The sequence below is a fragment of the Marmota flaviventris genome, chromosome 15 (genome assembly GCF_047511675.1).
Source record: "Marmota flaviventris isolate mMarFla1 chromosome 15, mMarFla1.hap1, whole genome shotgun sequence".
NCBI classification, from domain to species: domain Eukaryota; kingdom Metazoa; phylum Chordata; class Mammalia; order Rodentia; family Sciuridae; genus Marmota; species Marmota flaviventris.
This window is the reverse complement of record NC_092512.1, coordinates 54,575,710-54,594,608: the sequence shown is the minus strand read 5'-3', so window position 1 is coordinate 54,594,608 and position 18,899 is coordinate 54,575,710. Positions and strand designations below refer to the sequence as shown.

General features: G+C 35.5%; 1 protein-coding gene and 1 long non-coding RNA gene across 2 annotated transcripts in view; one reads left to right on the top strand and one right to left on the bottom strand.

The window, feature by feature from the left end:
- Il7 (interleukin 7) overlaps positions 1–4,901 on the bottom strand; it is a 66,467-nt gene extending 61,566 nt beyond the window's left edge. The window contains exon 1 of the mRNA XM_027949566.2: positions 4,313–4,901. Coding sequence (XP_027805367.2) covers positions 4,313–4,322 — 10 coding nt within the window. The 5' untranslated portion in view covers positions 4,323–4,901. The remainder of the gene's footprint in view (positions 1–4,312) is intronic.
- The window catches only part of LOC114103770 (uncharacterized), a 30,740-nt gene continuing 15,664 nt past the window's right edge, over positions 3,824–18,899 (top strand). Inside the window, exons 1-2 of the long non-coding RNA XR_003584730.2 lie at positions 3,824–3,876; positions 5,077–5,120. This is a non-coding gene — a long non-coding RNA (uncharacterized lncRNA). The remainder of the gene's footprint in view (positions 3,877–5,076; positions 5,121–18,899) is intronic.

Genomic DNA, 18,899 nt, shown 5'->3' with positions numbered 1-18,899 from the left:
GGGACTGTTAGGAGTATTTATATATATTCCTGCAAGTAGCACAGAGGTAGTAGGTGTCAAGTTTGGACATTCACCTAAGTTTACTGTCTTAACAGAATTTGATCAAAAAAAGCCCTAATATTTTGATAACATGTAATTTCAGTGGCCTTCTGCATAAAAACTGCTTCCATGTGATAATATTCAGTTCCACCTTTCTCTTCTTCTATCATTTCTTCCTCCTGAAGATCTTTAAACAGTAATTAATTGCTCATTAATTACTGGCAATTAATCTGACCTGGTATTGGATATGTACAGTTTGTAGAGAAACATACTTTTAATTTCTCTTTTCATTTCCAGGTATCCTAAAGTTATACTTTTGGAGAAATAGACAAAGAAGGAAAAATTATAAGGCACATAATTTAGAATGAACTTTAAGGAGACTATAGTAAAATAATTAAATGCTAGAGTGAAAAGGAGATATGTTTATCATTATACTTAAATGTTATTTCAGAGGCCAATATTTTATATATTAAAAATGAGGTGTTTTATTTTCCATAAGCACCATCTTCTTCACCCCAATTTTCAGTTATAACTACTCCCAAAACTCATATCAACCTACTATTTCATTGGATGGCATTTTATCAATTCTTTCCAATGATGGTTGGATGGAAAGTTCAGTCTTTGGGATGCTACAACTAATTTCTCAATGCTAAAACATAATTTATCTTGCCTGTAAAGAGTCTTCTGTTACTATAGTTGTTGTGGAAAAGCTAGCCCCACACACTAGGACAATATAAAGCATGAGGCTTTGGAAACACAGAGACCTGGGACTTCTGTCCTCATAGGATAGTGGGTTGTGTTACTGAGTGAATGGCTTCATCTACCTGATTTTTAAATGAAAACATTAGACTAAATGATCTCTTAAATCTTTTTCAGCTCTTAAGCCCCTTCATTCTGTCTTACCTGGCCATGCAAATAGAGAAACTCTTCAGGTTTAAAATTGCTTTCAGGACAATTCTGCAAAACTATCCCAGGCCTGAGACCCACATCTCAATGATTCTCAGCTCTCTCAAGATCTGGTTTGTTTTACAACGGAAATCATTTCTTCCATACTACATACTTAAGTAATATATGAAGATTGTTTGGCTTGAGGGGACTTTGAACAGTGTCACAATGGGAAAGAGACTCAGCTTTATTTTATTTTGTTTGCATTTGTTTCATACTATATAGGCCTCTGCCCTTCCCCCTCCCCCTGAACTTTTCATTTGATTACAGAAAAGACAAACCCTAAGGAACAATGCAAGGCAAGTATGGGCTTGTGGAATTGTCTTTAAATCTCCTGAAGGGACTGAAATTGGAGAATTTGTTTTCAGTAGGGAATTTGGTTAAACAGAATGATAGCGGTTTAAGAATTCTTGTTGGTTTTTAATTTAAGCCAAATAATACATTCAATTCTTAGCTGCTCAAGTTATGGGGTCAAAGTGAAGATAAATAAATTGTTTCTACAGCCCTCCAAATCCAGTCTTTTATCAGAATTCAAGAACAATAGTGTTTATTGAATGCCTATTACACAAACCTCTTTTCACTGGGAATATAATTCCAAAATCATTTCATGAAGTACTTAGAAATTATTTACATTTTTCTGGGTGCAGTGGCACAGGCCTGTAATTCAGAAGCTGGGGAGGCTGAGGCAGGAGGATCACAAGTTCAAAGCCAGCCTCAGCAAAAGCAAGATGCTAAGCAACTCAGTGAGATCCTGTCTCTGAATAAAATACAAAATAGGGCTGGGATATGGCTCAATGGTCTAGAGCCTCTGAGTTCAATTCTTGGTCCAACCCTCCCAGAAAAAGAAATCATTTACATTTTACAGGTGTAGAATCTAGGGCCCATAGAACGTTTTTCCAATATAGAATGTGCCTAGGAAGAGCCAAGATTCAAATCTGTTTTGTTCAGGTTAAGGAATCTAGAAACTCAGCTTTTAGCTACTGTGGCACCCCACTTCCTATAAAAATGTATACATGGGTTTAAGAGGAAGGCAAAAGAACTCATTTCCTTTTCTGCAAAAACTTCACCAAGGTAATTTCTGGCCAAGCTCAGAAACTGTATCATATACCCTTATTTCAAAAAAACACTAAATATTTGCTTTTATTTGAGTAGGTAATGTGAGTGAGACTAGGAGGAAAAAAGATCTCAACACATAAATATGATTAGACATCTGAGTTGGTCCTACAAAATAATCTTTTCTATTTTTAAGTTATTTAAACACTGATATGGTGCAATTTATAAATTTTCTTTGTACCTATTCTAATCATTTTGGTTTTATGCTTTTATTACTATTCCATTTTTTTTCGGTCCTCAAATATGAAGAATTCACCCAAATCCAATTGCATAGTTGAGGATCACATAGTGAGTCATCATCTACTTAGAAACTGAGCTGTTTTCATGTTTTCTTTGCAATGCCCTTGGTTCTAATGCAATTACTTCTTTCTGGTTCTCCTCCTCATTCTAACATATCTTGGGGGGTTTCTTATTATTTTTTTTCTTGGTACTGAGGTTTGAACCCAGGATTGCTTTACCATTGAGCTACATCTCCAGTCCTTTTTATTTTTATTTTTTAATTTTGAGACAGGGTCTCCTTAAGTTGCTTAGGATGGCCTTGAACATGCAGTCCTCCTGCTTCAGCCTTTCAAATGGCTGGAATCACAGGTGGGCATCACCACACTGGGCTTATCTACTTCACCTCTCAAAAGAAAGAGCAAAGAAAGAGATGTAAACGGTATTCCTATGTACAGTCTTGGAGTTTGAACTTCTCATAAAATCACTTGGAACCAAGATGTAGAAAACCACTCAATATATAATTACATTATAACACATTAGAAGTTTAGAATTTTAATATTTTGTTTGCTATTAGTAGTTTATGATGCATTAATATAGATGTACATCCAAAAATAAAGTTTCCTTACTAAAAGTATACACCCTGAGTTTCTTTTGTCTTTTTATGTCTCTGCTTTTGATAAGAGGTAATTCAAGGATTAGAATCAGGAGAGAACCAGAAAGAAGTAATTGCAGGTGAAACCAAGGGCATTGCATAGAAAACACAGATACAGCTCCATTTCTAATTCTACATTTAAACTTCTGGAGCACTTTTCTAACAGATCCATAATTGTCTTTGATATTATCTCATGCTCCTCCCCCCCCCCCTTTTTTTGTTACTGAGCTATTTCCCCTAGTTATGTCAATTCTAGGTGTTTTAATATCTATGAGATGGGAAATGAATCTTGATCTAACAGAATAGTCACGGAAGTACACAGAGCATCAAAAGGAAGAGCTTTCTAGCTGGCTCCCTATTCTTCCACCTTCTCCCACAGGTCTTCTAGCTTAATGAAGTGCTTATAGTAAAACATGCCAATTTCCCTAAGTAGATCCTCTCCCCTCACATATCTTTCTCCTCTGTTTAATTCCAGTATTTTTAATTTATTTATGTTAGCCCTTTACATTAGCCACATGGCTGCCAAATGGGATCCAACCCACGTTAATTCTGTCCTTCTCCGTTTTAAGTCCTTTTTCCGCGGAAATAAAATCTAGCAGATATCATCAGGGGTTTAGAATTTAGAAGGAAATCTATTTAATCCTGCCTCCATCAAGGATCGAGCATATAGGACAAAGCAACGTCTGGCTATTTTCAATGCAAATTGCAGGACATGAGTTCCCAGCAAACAGCGCAGGGTACAGCCCCAGATGGAAACTCCCAGCCCCACTGAGGGGGAAAAACGGGGTTTTACTGAGACCTGTCCCTTAGGGCTTAAAAGCGCGTCCCCAGGGAGCTTCGCTTTCAGTTCTCTAGGAAGTTCGGAGCTGCAAGAACCCAGCTACTCACTCGCTGAACCCAGGCTGCCTGTAAGTAACTTCGCGCTGCCTGGAGCACGGGTAGGGCTAGTTTGGCTCAGTGTTCGCCCAGGGCTATGCTGGCTAGGGACAGACAGACTTTCGTTGGAAGTCACTGACTACCTCTGAGATCTGGCTGTAGGTTGCCCCTGCTGAGCGGCGCGGGGGTTGCAGCCCTTAGTCTCGGGACAGAAGGTAAGCCTCGGGACTGCTTTTCACAGCTCGCTAGGGACAGCAAACCCAGATGCAAAAGACTACGGACCATTGTACTCAGGAGTGGGTAGCGGCTGACCACGGGAGAGGCAGTGTTCTCTGCAGGTTCAAAGTGCAAGCCGGGCTATTCCCGGACGTGCCTTGGCTCTGGGGGGTGGGGAGAATCGCAGCGCGTCCGGGAGTCCCCAGGCGCGCTTGGCGCGCGAACTTGTGCGCCCCGGAGAAGAGCGCTTACCATGGAACATTGTCTGCGGGAGGTGGGCGTAGTCATGATGACCGCAACTGCAGCAGGAGCACGCTCTCACCCATAATCACTCCCAGGACTATGGTCTTCCGCGGAGTTGACACAAGTCCGCGCTGGATAGGCCAGTCTCTGCAGCTGGTTTCTTTCACCCGCGGCGCGCCTGTTGTTTCATCCATCCCAGGAGGGGCGGCACACATCACAGCCTGGCTCTGTGCTTTGCCTTTTCCATAACTTCCGTAGGATCAGCCGGCAGTGTACTTTCAGTTTCTTCTTTCGGCTTGGTCTGTAGGATCAATCTTTAAGTTTATCCTCTGGACGCCTTTACCATCTCCTCACTGTTGGGCGCCCGTGTTCTTCCTTAGCACTTCCCATGCAGCTGGACCAGGACGAGAGGGAGGTGCAAATTTGCCAAGTACCGCAGGAGAAATCAGGTGGCCTTCTGATTCAGAGCGATTCAGGGTAAAAGACTTTTCAGATGACTCTTAGCCGCTTTGGCAACTCTTGGGCCACCGAGAGCTAAAACCATTGGTTGCTAATGTGTCCCCGAAAACCACAAATGTGCAGGGCGAAAGCTGGGCAATTGCAAGCGGACGCCACAGAGGAGGCGTCGCCGCTTCTGCCGCGGATGTGACAAACGTTGCCAAGTCATCTTATAAAAAAAGGAAGTGAAGAATGATTAAGAGGATCACGCCCTCTGCCTCTCCAATCTCTCTAATCAGTTTCTTTCTCTCTCTTTTGTACATGTACATACTCAGGTGGGACCTTAAGGAAAAACAATTCTGCGGCCCCACCTAATCGGGTAGGTAAGTGCTACCTTTAGATAATCAGAACTCAACTAAAGTGGAGGACATGGAAAATTACTATAACTTCCACAAGTGTATCTGACATGGATGGCTAATAATTCCAACTATCCATTTTGATTGTGTGTCACTGAGGAGTTAATTTCTTCTTAGACCTGAATTACCTAAGTATTTCCTGCTTTAGTTTTGTTTCTGCTACTATTTTGCAGAAATCCTGCTTAAATGAAGGTGGGTTATGTAAACCAGTAATGATAGGGATAAAGGTTATTGTTTATTTAGCATTTGCTCTGTGCCAAATATTGTGTTAAGCATTTTACATATATTGTCCCATGCAAACCTTTCTATGAGGTAGGATATTTTCTTATTTGCACTTCACATATGTGAATCAGACACTTCTTTAAGTGATATGCCAGTTTACTTAGAGAGAATTAAGACAAAAAAACAAAACAAAACAAACAAACAAACAAAAACAAAACCCTGCTACATTCTGGCTCCAAAGTTCATGTTGAGAATCCTTGTGTTAGAAGGAAGACCTTGCAAACAGTACAAGTAAATAGAAATTGATGCTGGGAGGGTGATGACGACATGTGGGGAACTCAGGAGAGGTTTCTGGAGTTGTGACTTCTAAATTGACACTTGAGCAGGAATGAACTTGGATTTGGTAAAGAGCTTCTGTAATAGTGTAGCAAGGAAAAGAGACAAAGAATAAGGAGGGAGATAAAGAAAACAGCAATGAATTAGAGAGTTAGACAACTGACTCAAGCCTGAAACTTGGATCTTTTGATTCCTCTTATCTTTTTTTTCCCACAACCAATTTATTGGCAAGTCCTGTCAGTGCCACCTCCAAAATAAACCCTGCCAGATGACTACAAAGGCTGTCCAGGGAATCTTCCAGCTTTCCCTCTCTCCCAAAACCCCTTCTCAGAGAGGCATGATACCTGATTGCACTTCTCACCCTCTGACCACTTCCCACTGTATACCAGGTCCTCAAGGCCCTGTGTGATGGGATCCTACCACACTCTCTGTTACCCATTTCAACCTCATTATGCTGCAGTCATATAGGCCTTTTCTTCCCTGTGCCCAGGGAAGCTTGCTTCCATTTAAAGCAGTGTGTAAGCACATGGTTGGCATTCAGTATTGCTAATTGACAACATGAGAGAGAATGATGGCATGAAAATTGCTCTGTGGCAATATTGTGCTAAGCATTTTACATATATTGCCCCAAATATGCAAAACTTCCTGTGAGGTAGAACATTTTCTCATTTGGCTTCACAGGGGTGGAATCAGAGACTTCCTTAAGTAAATGTGACAGTTTACCTAGCAGAATTAGGACAAAAATAGAGAATGTATAGTGAAGGCAGAAAGGAACTAGAAGAAAAGTGGAAGAGACAAGGGAAACAAATGAGACCAGGAGACAGAACAGAATGGGAAAAGCCAACTATTTCTATTTTTTTTTTTTTTTTTTTTGGAACTAAATGAGGAGTAGGGAGTAGGGAGAGATGAAGCTGAAGTGATTGTTGAAGATAAATTCTATAACAAAGCATGCCTGGGTTACTAATTAGTTATTTAAATCTCTGACAGAAGCATGGAGGCATGTAATGACTCATGGCTTGCTCTTTTTCCCCCCTTCTTCTGTTTTCAAACATTTCAGGGACAGAATACAAGAGCATCCATCAACAACTTGCACAGGAGGAAATCTGTCTTCCTTTTTGCAATCACCATAAAGGCTGGCAGAATAAGGGCCTTTGCATAAGCAAACTTTGGGGGAAAATATTTAGAGTTCCAGGAGAGATGTAAATTTCTCACTGGACACTGCCTTTTGAAGAGAATATTCTGAAAGCATTTGGGATTTTTATGATTATGTTAATAGATGCACCTTCTAACTACATCAAATTATAGAGAATTCTATCACAAAATCAATATCATTTGTAAAAATTCCCAAAGCCTTAAGTTAGCTATTGTAATTTTGATTAACTGAAAACAATTATTTATCTCACAGATGGGAAAGGATAAAGGTTTTTTTTTTAAATTGCTAAATTGCTAATGATTTATGATTAAAGAAATGGAGCAGTTATTATTATGCTTGCTCATAGAACCAATGAATTGTGCAAAAAAGCCAAAAAGGAGACAAATATAAATTTTATGAATTATTATCATTAAATTTTAAAAGGGAAGATAATATTCTTATAATAGAAAAATATTGAAATGAAATGATGTCAACCTAAAGAGAAAATTGTTGTAAGTTAACCAATTTCTTTTTAATATTCTACAATCTGCAGTCAAAATGGTCAATTACTTTTAACCTGAAAATATTTTCCTATTAACTGTACTATCTTTGTCCAACTTAATATGACTACTCTTTATAGGCTGGAATCTGAGTTCTATATAGTGTACTAACCCTAGATATTTTCTGAAATTCCTGTGATTTAATTTTCCAACCAAATATTAAACTTGTTTCAAATACACACATGCATGTACACAGGCATGCTCATGCAAAGACAATGTTAGGGACATGGGCTCTATGTAGTTCTGCAGGGTCTTGTGCTTTGAAGGACCCCTCTTTTGTTTACTACTCTGCTGTCACTGTGTTGAAATTCTTAATTATTTTTTAACATTTTCACTTTGCACTGGGTCTCACAAATTTTGTAACTGGCCATGCACTCTACAAATGTTGTTACACATGAATAACAATGTATGTCTTTAAGGTGGCTTCAGTCTGGTGTGAAAAGCAAATGTTAAATTTATAATTCCAAAAATGAAAAATGTTTGACAAGGAAAAGATGGCATGTTATTTTAAACCAGAGATTTAAGATAATTTTAATCCATTTTGTAGTGAAATAAGGACCCAGATTAAGTTAATTGACCTGTTCAATGGAAACAAAGCAACTATAGGAGTGAATAACCTTTAACTCTAGATCTGCTCTGTTTGATTTCCAAGTCTGAGCTTGGGAGAAAATTTTGAATCTTATCAAATGACTACTAGGCATTTATTTACATGGTCATGTTTTTTTCTTGTAGCATTACTGAACAAACCATACATTTAACATAATGCTGAATTTAAATTGCTAATATTGGGATTTTGCGATTCTACTTATAGTCAGGGTATGTTTGTACTTCACATTCAACTTGAATTGGTCTAGTTTTGTCAGATTTTGCTAACTTCATAGTAGGAATTGGAGGATCATTGTTTGTAAAAGTTGCATTAAAGCTTTCTATAAACTATTTTTCTCTGGAAGACTTACTGGAGAATTCAAAAATAAATCATACTTCATTTTATGGAACAAAATTCAGCTATAGGATGAGACTGTCAGTTTTGAGTATTATAAGAGTCAAAATGAAAAGGTTTGTTCTCAAGGCTTAATCAAAATGGCCGTGTCAGAATGTCAGGAACTCTGTTGGAGATGTACATGTCAGCATACTGGTGATGGCCAGAGTCATGGAAATGAATGAAATTACTCAACCTGAATGTTAGAAAAAGAAAACTTGTGCCTGGAGGAATATTGAAATACAGCACCACTGGATAGATGGGGACAGTACTACTGGCAAGTAGTGGCAGAAAAGTCTGAAAGTCAGGAGTCAGCACCCCAGAAAGCAAGGGAGGACAGAATTTCAAAACAGAGTAAGCAGTTAGTGTTTCCAGAAGTCACAGAGAGGTTGAGCAAGATAAATGTTGAAAAGTATGTCTACTAAATTTGGCAGAGCAGAGATTATCCATGGTTCTCATGGCAACAGTTTGAGAAGAGCAGTGTACATAGATTTGTGGGGAGCGAGGGAAGAAGGAAATAAAGTGAGAGGGAACAACTTTTTCAAGATGTATGGTAACAATAAAAGGAAGAGAACAATGGTTTGAAAGGTGAGTAAGGCATAATGGAAGCTTTAGTTATCAAGGAGTACTTGAGAATACTTACTAATTAATTAATAAAAAGGTTTAGTCCAAGTAGGAGAGGATGACTCAAAGAAACCAGAGATGGCTGACTTTCTTTTCTTATATTCTCTTCATTTTTGTTTCCTTTTTAATTTTTTCCCTTAAACTTTATAATTCTAAAGTTCTACCCAATGTCTAATTTTATACTCTTTTAAAGTGATCCTTATGATAATCACTTGTATATTGCTGGAATAATTGTCTAAAAGAGAAATCTAATATTTCCCAAATTGCCTATCTGAGTGAACAGCAGCTATAGCTTATGTAGTTTGCATTATGTGACCCTTTTGTATGTCAGTAATGTGTTGTTGGCAATCAAAACTTTCTTTTATATGCCAGATTTTAGAGGAACTATGCTCTTAACATTTATAAAAAAATAAGTAGAGAAGATTACACCTACAACAATTTTCTTCATGCATAGTATTTGAAATAAATGGAAAAACATTTTGCTTAAGTGCATGGACAAATCCCTTTATATTATAAATTCACTATGTGAGAATGTTGGGTTGTTTTGGGGAGACAGCAGTGACTGTCTCACTCAACTTAAAATTCTCTGAAGTCAACAGGATGCCTTTCAAGTTACAGACTCTATCCAGGTATGACCTGTGGAAAACAGAAACATCAAATACACAGATCTTGGCATGCTTTCCTTATAGATAATCAGTATCTCAGTGATGTTAACATCAAAGAATATTACAGTACCAATTACTGACTGACATGGATATGGCAAAATTATAATATTTAATAGAAATTTAGAGTATTTGTTCAATGTGGAAAGTCATCTTTTTTGAATCCCTTTATTGTTAGATTAGAAAATTAGTGCAGTCTTCTTCCCCTTCCAGCAGATTTGTTCCAGCATATTTCCTATTACCTTGGACTCTTAGTTACATCCATTAACTCATATATATGACATGGAATGTTTAGATGTTTTGCAGAAGTAATGAAGTTAACAAACATCAACCTAAGTGGGATGTGGTGGTACATGTCTGTAATCCCAGCTATTCTTGAGGCTAAGGCAGGAGGATCATAAGTTCAATATCAGACTAGGCAATTTAGGGAGACCCTGTCTCAAATTAAAAATAAAAATTTAAAAAGGGACTGGGGTGTAGCTCAGTGGTAGAGTGCCTCTAGTTCAATTCCCAGTACTATAAAAATAAATAAGTAAATAAGTAGATAAATAACAATCTAGAAAGATTTTTGTACCTTCCTGAGTTCCTGGGGTACTGGTTTTGCTCTATGCCAATTATGTTTTAATTAACTAGCATATGAAAAACCTGGAACTACATTCACATGAGCACAAAAATTGTCAAGAGACTTAAATACTAAGCCATTGAATACGGTGTGTCAGACAATGATTTCTTCAAACAAGGGAGTAGAATGTCATTATTTCTTGAGTAACATGTCCTATTAAATGGTGGCGGTATCCTGTGATTTTCTTATTCCTTTTACCTTGTCAGCAATTCTCCCTAATTTTTGACCCAGACGTTTTCTTCTCATGTCTCTTTATTAGATTTTTTATGACCAATTAGTTTTTTGATTTTCCTTTGTAAGACATTACTTCAAACAGTGAAATGTGAAATTTTCTATTTCTTCTTATTTGTGTTTTTCAAAATAATACATCATTTTCTTTCTCTGAGACCTTTAAACGTTTATCTAGATTGGATAAATAGAATCACTTTGATTCTAATTCTAAACTAACCCAGATTATAACTTTTCAATTCTAAAGTAAATTCCATGAAATTAAGGACCATTTACTAAATACAAATAATGTTTTTACACATTCATCTAATAGGTTTTCTTTTTAAGCTTTTCAGTTTATATATTTTTTCTCTTTGTTTTCATGCTCTTTTGGCCTAAAATGACACCTAATCAATAAACAAAACGAAACTGAATATTATTGCATGCACTGTGTATGCATTCAAAAATGATCTAACAATTGGGACTAGAGGTGTTTTGCAGGCATTCTTCAATAACAACAATATTTAAATCAGCAACTTTAAAATCCAAATGCATCCAAACCAAATCAAAACTGAGGATTTCCAACAGTCACAAAGATCAGTATCCAAGTGCAAAAAAAAAAAAAAAGTTTGCAAAGTTCAAAGAAATCTCATAATATTGAATCTATAAAAGCACCAGGAAATATCAATTAATCAGGTCAAATTCAGTTTTGTCCCTGTGCTGCTTTAATCTCTGTAGAAACTACTGTCTTTTTACTTTAGATTTCCCTAAATCTTTGTAGGCTCTTGATACCCTTAATAAACTCTTGTTTCATTAAATCGATTTTTATTTTTTTTAGTGTGAGACAAGCACTCTGCCACTGAGCTACATCCCCAGCTATTTTGACTTGAAAGTGACTTAATACAAATTCTTTTTTTATTTTTCATATAATGTCTTTATTGAATATTAAATTGCAAAAGGAGATAAGATTTATGGCAAATCTGTTCTTGCAAATAGACCTTTTTGGCAGATCATTTTGCTAATTTCCATTGTTTTAAGTGCAGCCAAATCACTATACCATATCAGTAAATGGAATTATCTGGAACTTTGCTTTTCCATGACTATAAGTTCTGACTCAAACAATATGTATCACCTCCCCTTCAAAAGCTAATGTGTTTTAAGCATGATCCCCAGTACAGCAAGGTCAGAGGTCAGAGCTCTAATCACTGCTTAAAAGCCTCACCTTTGGAACTTACTGCACTGGGGATCATGTTTTCATGAAAGGAGCTTTTCAGGGGACACTTCATATCTAAGCCATAGCAGTCCCCTGTGTGAAATAGGTTGACTGTGTTGAAACTATATTGTAATTGTTTGAACAATTTTATCCTCACAATGTGAGATCATTGAAGGCACAAGTGACTCTCCTATGTGATGTGTTTTGAGCCTAGCACAGTGCTTGTCTTGCATCAGATGTTTGATGTGTGGTTTCAGGATGAGTGGATGGCTTCTTGTGTTATCACATGAGTCATGTGACTAAGTTTTCTGTTTCCTAATGACAGACACCTATCTTGGTGGTTTTATTCTTAAGCACTGTCCCCAGACATCAGGGACACTCAGTAAGAAAATAACCAATATCACATTAGAGGAAAACACATTTATGATTCTGGTTTCATCAACTGGTAAAGAAGATACAGATTAATTAGAATACCTCACTCTTCAGAAATTCAAGTTGTGAAATGGCTCCACCTTTTAGATACGTTCAATCTAGTCGTATATTTAAAAAACAAACCCACTGTTAGGATTATATCATTCCTATTCTATATCAACAATGGTTAAGTAGCACATAGAGATATGTTCAAAACATAGCTGTAAGTATGTGGGTCACCCTATCATAAGTTGTTTAATATCCACAAACCTCATAAAATCTTGATAGAACAACACCATAAAGATGAGGCTTTCTTTTTTTCTAAAATGGTCTTCAGATGGATCTAATATTAGCCAGACGTGCTTGTGTATGTGTTCTACATTGAGAAATACATATGCTAAAATAGGACCATGAAGAAGAAGGTAATTTAGTTAAATATAGATAGCCTCTTACATGAAACATTTATATCAACCTTTCCCTTTAAATAATATGATTAAATTGAAAATGTTTAATTTTTATTATAAGATCAGCTTTTAGTTGCTTTGTGTTCCTCTGATACTTCCCCAAAACAAACAAGACATTTCAAATTGAGGAAAGTGACTCTAAATAGTATTCCAGAATTGCTTGGCTTTATTTGCAACATTTGGTTGATGGGAATTATTTAGTAACAGCAATATTTCTGATGACTAATAGTGGTTTCTAGGTGGCATTGTAAATAAAATTTGTAAGTGTCTTGGAGATGGAAGGTTATGTTGCATAAATTGAGTCCATAAAATATGCTTTGTAAACTAGTGTAGGTGTCAGTTTTCTTGTTAATTTTGAAGTTTATTTGTGTTTTGTAATTGTGAATTTAAAATACATTTTCTATAAATTGGATGAACAATAATTTAATGATTTTCATACTACATTAATGGACAAATAAATATTTGTACTTATTTGTAATTCATGTTTAAACTCCTCCATGTTATTCAATATATTTTTAATACTTTAAAGTATACCCTGAATATGAAATATTTCAGTAATGCTGATAGGGTAGAGGGCCACAGAAGGAAACTGTGTTCTAAAACTAACAATTTATGTTGGGCCAGGTACACATTGAACAGCAATATGAGTATTTGTATATTATGTATCTCACTTATTAATATAAGATGTTATGAATATTTAACAAAGTGTAAATTTTATTTTCTGATTTTTTTTTTTCATTTCAACATTTCCTAGGGAGTTTATGTACCTATTTTATAATCATGCTAACATTCCTCAAAATGTTCCTTGGAAAGTTCTCTTACAGTAGGTTTCAAGAGTCTCCTGCACACTGTATTTAGAATTATTGTAGTTTAATAAGGTGTTTGATTTTTGAAAACATGGGGAAACAATTTAGAAACAAAAAATAGATTTTGGAATTGGGGAAAAATCATGACTCAATTTGGACAGTTTCCCAAATTCAAATGCCTCCAAAAGCCAGGTAGGTAATACAAACCGAGTGCCTTGAGCCTTCTGGGGACTATAGTGGCTAGAGAGCTCAGTCCTTGTCTAAAGGTCACTAGAATGCAAGATCAGCATTACCCAACTTTCCAGTCTGGCAGGCTAGGCTGAAAATTGGCATATTTTACTGGACCTTCCCAATTGTCAAATGTTGGCTCAGTTCTTTAAGTACTTGATTTGTAATCGCTGCTTTACAATAATCCCTTTTCATAGAGTTTATACCCTGTACAGGTTCTACTTGAACTTTCCATGCATTCAAATTTCTGTGCAGAGAGTGTTTTTCTCACTAGTTTATTTATAGCATATGACAAAGAGTGAGAGCAGAGTACACAGAAATCATATGGTCTCCCCCAAATGAAATAGCATTTGCTCTTTACCTTAAACTCAAATGATTTTCTTTATAGCATTTATCAACATTTGATACACTGTATCTTTACATATTCATTTATTGTCTTTTTTCCTAACACTATGGCACAAATTCTAGAAGAAATTTTAACTGGTGTTTTTATTTTTTTAGTTCCTAGAACATAAATGGGCAAATAACAGACCATTAAAAGTCTATTGAGTGTGGAATGTGAATATTCCACAGATAACCAACTATAGGTGAGAAGTAACCAAAGAATTATGCATGCTGGAACTGACTCATCCTGGCTTGTGAGAAATGATTTTATGAATATATTCTCAGCTCTGCATGGAGAAATGTCCCATTGGTTGCTAAGGTCATCATAGTGTGATTAATTTCACCAAGGAAATTAGCAAATGATACAAATATTTTATCATGTACAGCATAACACTGGATACAAAAGTTGTGAAATACTGATCAAAAGAAGCCCTTTCTAATATTTAAAGCTTTCCAGTAAAGGGATGACTTGTCTGACAGGGAGTATTTATCCTGGTGAAAGAGTCACTTTTTTGAGACTACACATGGTAAAACTTTTTCAGGCAGTAGAATTGCTGGATCATAGGATATGGTGCTCTTTGAAAATAACCTGCCCCTCTTCCTTTGAAAATAACCTGCCCCTCTTCCTGTGGCTACTTTGAAGAATTTTCCGACTGTCAATGGTTTTTCTAAAGTTTTACTCTGCTATTTCTATTCTTTTTTTTAAATATTTATGTTTTAGTTGTAGTTGGACACAATGTCTTTTATTTATTTATTTATTTTTGTGTGGTGCTAAGGATCGAACCCAGGGCCTCCCATGTGCTAGGCATGCGCTTTACCACTGAGCCACAGACCCAGCCCTTAGTATGGTATTTCTAACTGGATTTCTTTCTATTTATACTGCTTAAAATTTATAGACCTTCTTAAATCTATGGTTCAATATCTTTAAAAAGTTCAGAAAATCTTAGCTATTATTCTTTAGATATTTTTCTACCACATTCTTTGTGTTCTGTTCCTGGATTTATCCTTTTTCATTGTTCCATCAAAGTCTCCTATGTGTCCCATATTTCTATTTCTTTGTTTTCTAATACTTCACACTATTTAGTTTCTTCTAATCTTTCGTCCAGTATTATCATTTTTTACCATGTCTAATCAAGTAGTAAAACTATAGACATTTTTTTCAAAGTTACATTTTTTTTTTGTTTTTGATTTTGATTTGGCTCTTTTATCAAATCTTCTGTTATTTTTAATAAAGTATCCTGTTGAAATATTTAAACTTTAAAAAAATTTATTGAATAAAATAAACGTGTTTCATCATGTTAAATTTCATTTATGATAAGATTAGAGTATCCAGTGTCTGTGGATGTTTCTTTCTGCTTTTGTTTCTGTTTGGTTTCACTCACGGGTTCTTGTTTCTTTGTATGCCTGGTAGTGTTTGCATGCTAGACATTGATTTTGAAAAATTATTTGTAAAATTAATTAAGAGTTCTAGAATGAAGGGTATCTTCCTCCCAAGAGGAATTTTGTTTGCTTTTTCTGTGTTACTGGAGGCACTTCCAGTCTGAGGCCATCTTAATCTGAATTCATGCTTTAGTATTTCTCAGAATGTCCTGAGGATGGAAAGGAAGCTAAGTTTATACAAGCATTGGTTTATTTGGTTATTTCTTACAATGAAGGTATAGCTTTTTGGTGTCTCTGTTTAAAACAGTGAATAATTAGTCGTTTTTGGTAGGATCAGACTTCAACTTTAATTCTATAGGCTCATGAGATCAAAAAAAGTTCAGCTGAACTTCAGAGCTTTTCCTTTGCATTGTTAGCCCTACCACTTTAGCTCTTGTCTTCTCTCTCAATTTATCCACTTTCTTGTTAGTGTAAAGGTGCTTTGAAGATTTTATTTTTATTTCATTTAATGTTTTTATATTTCTACATTTGGAAGATTTTTGTGGACTCATTTTCTCCATTACCCTAAGTAAGAGATCAATATTTTGAGAATTTCCCTTAATATATTCTTATCCTTATTTTACCCTTATACTTATAAAGAATAGTTTGCTTGGGTATAGAACTCCTTGTGAAAATAATTTTCCTTAGAGATTTTTACCTTAAGGCATTCTCCCAGGTCTTCTAGACTAAATATTCAGAAGTTTAATTCTGATCTTAGTTTCAGATGTGACCATTTCTTGTTAGTGATTCAGTAAAAATTACTAGAATCATCTCTTTATCCCCAGTATTCTGGATTTCAGATAATGTGCTTTTCCATGTGTTTTACTTCATTTGTTGTATGTTAGTCTATCAAGTCTGGAGACTTATGTCTTACAGTTGTGGCAGGCTTTCTTTTATAATTACTTATCCTTAATTTTCTTCCTCTCTGGCTCTTGATCTCCCATTAATCAGATAATGGACTTTCTGAGATAATTTTCTGACTTTCTCATACTTTGTCTTTCATTATCCACTCTTTTTTTGTTTTAATATATGAGAAACATTTTTATTTAATTTTCCTAGCCTTCTACTGAATTCTAAATTACAACTTATATTTTTTTATTTCCAAGAGTTTTTATTCTTTGTTCATTCTTTTATATAGAGCCCTGCTCCTTTTTGGTGGCTATAATGTTTGTTTTTTTATGTTGATAAGATTTAAGTGTTTATTTAAATGACAGATTTAATGTTCATTTTATGCATGGATTATCTTCATTTATTTGAGTCCTCCCCTTTTAAAAATTGTGTTCTCTATTCCTCTTGTTAAAAGCAGAGAAGGTTCTTCCAGTTGCTATAAGCCTGGGTAACCAGAGGGAGGTATAGAGGTCTAACCTTTAAGTGCTCAGACTTCTCCTTAAACCCCTTAATTTATGCCTTTCACCATTATCCTTCTTCCTCTCTGCTTTCTGTTCCAAAGTTTACTACCTTGGTTCTCCAAAAAATAAAATTTCAGACCCTTGGAAGGGGATGGGAAGATGAATGAAACAGTCTCTGCATATTTCTGTGTGATAGGGCTGTGGGACTGGGCTCAAAATAAGCTACAATATAGTGTCTGGACTTTTAGCTAAACCCTTTACTCCTACCTTCCACAGAACTTGAGAAAAGGCCTTCTATTAAGGAGAACCTATTCTCTTCTAATTTATATCTTCTCTCCAGGTACTCTTCTGCTTACAGTTTCCTTTACTCTGCTAAGTCAGTTACCATGTCCGATATTTCAAAAATTTGTTGACATGTCTCAGGTGTTATGTTTCCTCCTGCTTTCAATATTTTTGTGGAATTTTTGTAATGTTTTTTAAAAGAAATTTTTTAAAAATCTAGTTTAGTTGTTGATAGACCTTTATTTTATTTATTTATATATGGTGCTGAGAATCGAACCCAGTGCCTCACATAATGCCAGGCAAGTGTGCTACTGCTGAGCCACAGCCCCAGCCTGAATTTTGTAATTTTTATGTCTATAAATTTTGGTAAATTTTTAGTCAGTCATAGCAGAAATAAATGCATGCTTCTACCTGTCATACTTAAGAAAGCAGTTGAAATTATAGGTTTCTAAATGCTGAGATCTCCCAAACTTTGTCATGTTCTTTTATAGCCACTTTATGCTTATTTTCAGATCCACATTTCCAATTCAATTTCAGTTCTGCTACTACTACTACTACTACCACCACCAACACCACTAGAAATGATTAAAGGAAAACACTTAAATAGCACTTATTAAATGCCTGCCTTCTTTTAAGCACTTGGCATGTTTTCTCATTTAAGCCTTCACCTTCTGAAATAGTGTAATAGTTATCTATTGCCACAATAATGCTGTGTAATAAACCACTCTAAAACTTAAAATATATATAAAAATTGCAAATTACAAAAGTCATTGTGCTGATCTGAGCCAGGTTCAAAAGACATTGACTGGGTTCCCTCCCTGGTCCACTGACTCGTTGGGTGGGAGTGGGGTCTGTAGGATGCTTTGTAAACTATGTGACCCATCTGTGTATGGTCCATTTTTCAGAAGGCTGTACTGGTTTTACCACATGGTTATAGCAAGGTTCCAAGGAGAAAGAATGGAAGCACACAATGCCTCTTGAAGCCCAGCCTCAGGTCACCTAACTCATTTCTTACATATTCTTTTTTTTTTTCAATGTCTATTTTTATTTATTATCTTGCAAACATATTATACATAAAGGAGTTAATCTGAATGTCCTATGTACAGAAGTCACAGTTCTTACCCTCTAGAACTTTACATACCACTTGAGACATAGCAAAGTTAGAAACTAAAACTGCTCATGAGAAAAAAAAATGTGACTAATCCTTTAAGTAATTTAACTCAAGACTCCCATTTTAACACTGCATGATTTTCACATATAATATTGTTTTAAAGATTCAATAATATGAAAAAAAGAAAACATAAGAATTCAATTCTATTAGAGAAATGGTGGAATAATAAAGAAAGGAAGATGATGAAAGTGGCAAAAAAATATACTGAATTCACGAAGGTAAAAGGTATATGAACATCTTATTGACATATAAGAGTACATAAATCATTATACAATCTCTTCAAAAGTTACTAAGACAATCCAATATCACAACATTACTTTCCCTAAAATTACAGGATGCTGATTTTTATTTTACACTCATACAACTCTTCATACAAGATAGTGCAAATTTTAACATTTTAACCACAACTGGTAATTCTACTCCCCCTCAAGAATTATAATAGGTACTATTTCACATAATTTAAAAGAGGAAAGCTCTGCTCTATTTATTGAATAGTTTTATATCTCTGATAGCCACTATCTGAGTGATTACACTACTGAAATTTAACTTCTAATGTAGTGTAGGCTTCTTTTATCAATAAAAGTACTTCCTGATCTATTTTCCCTCAGTGACTTATAGCTCTGTAATAACTTGAGTAATATTGCTGCCATTATCTTCTATGCTTTTGTATG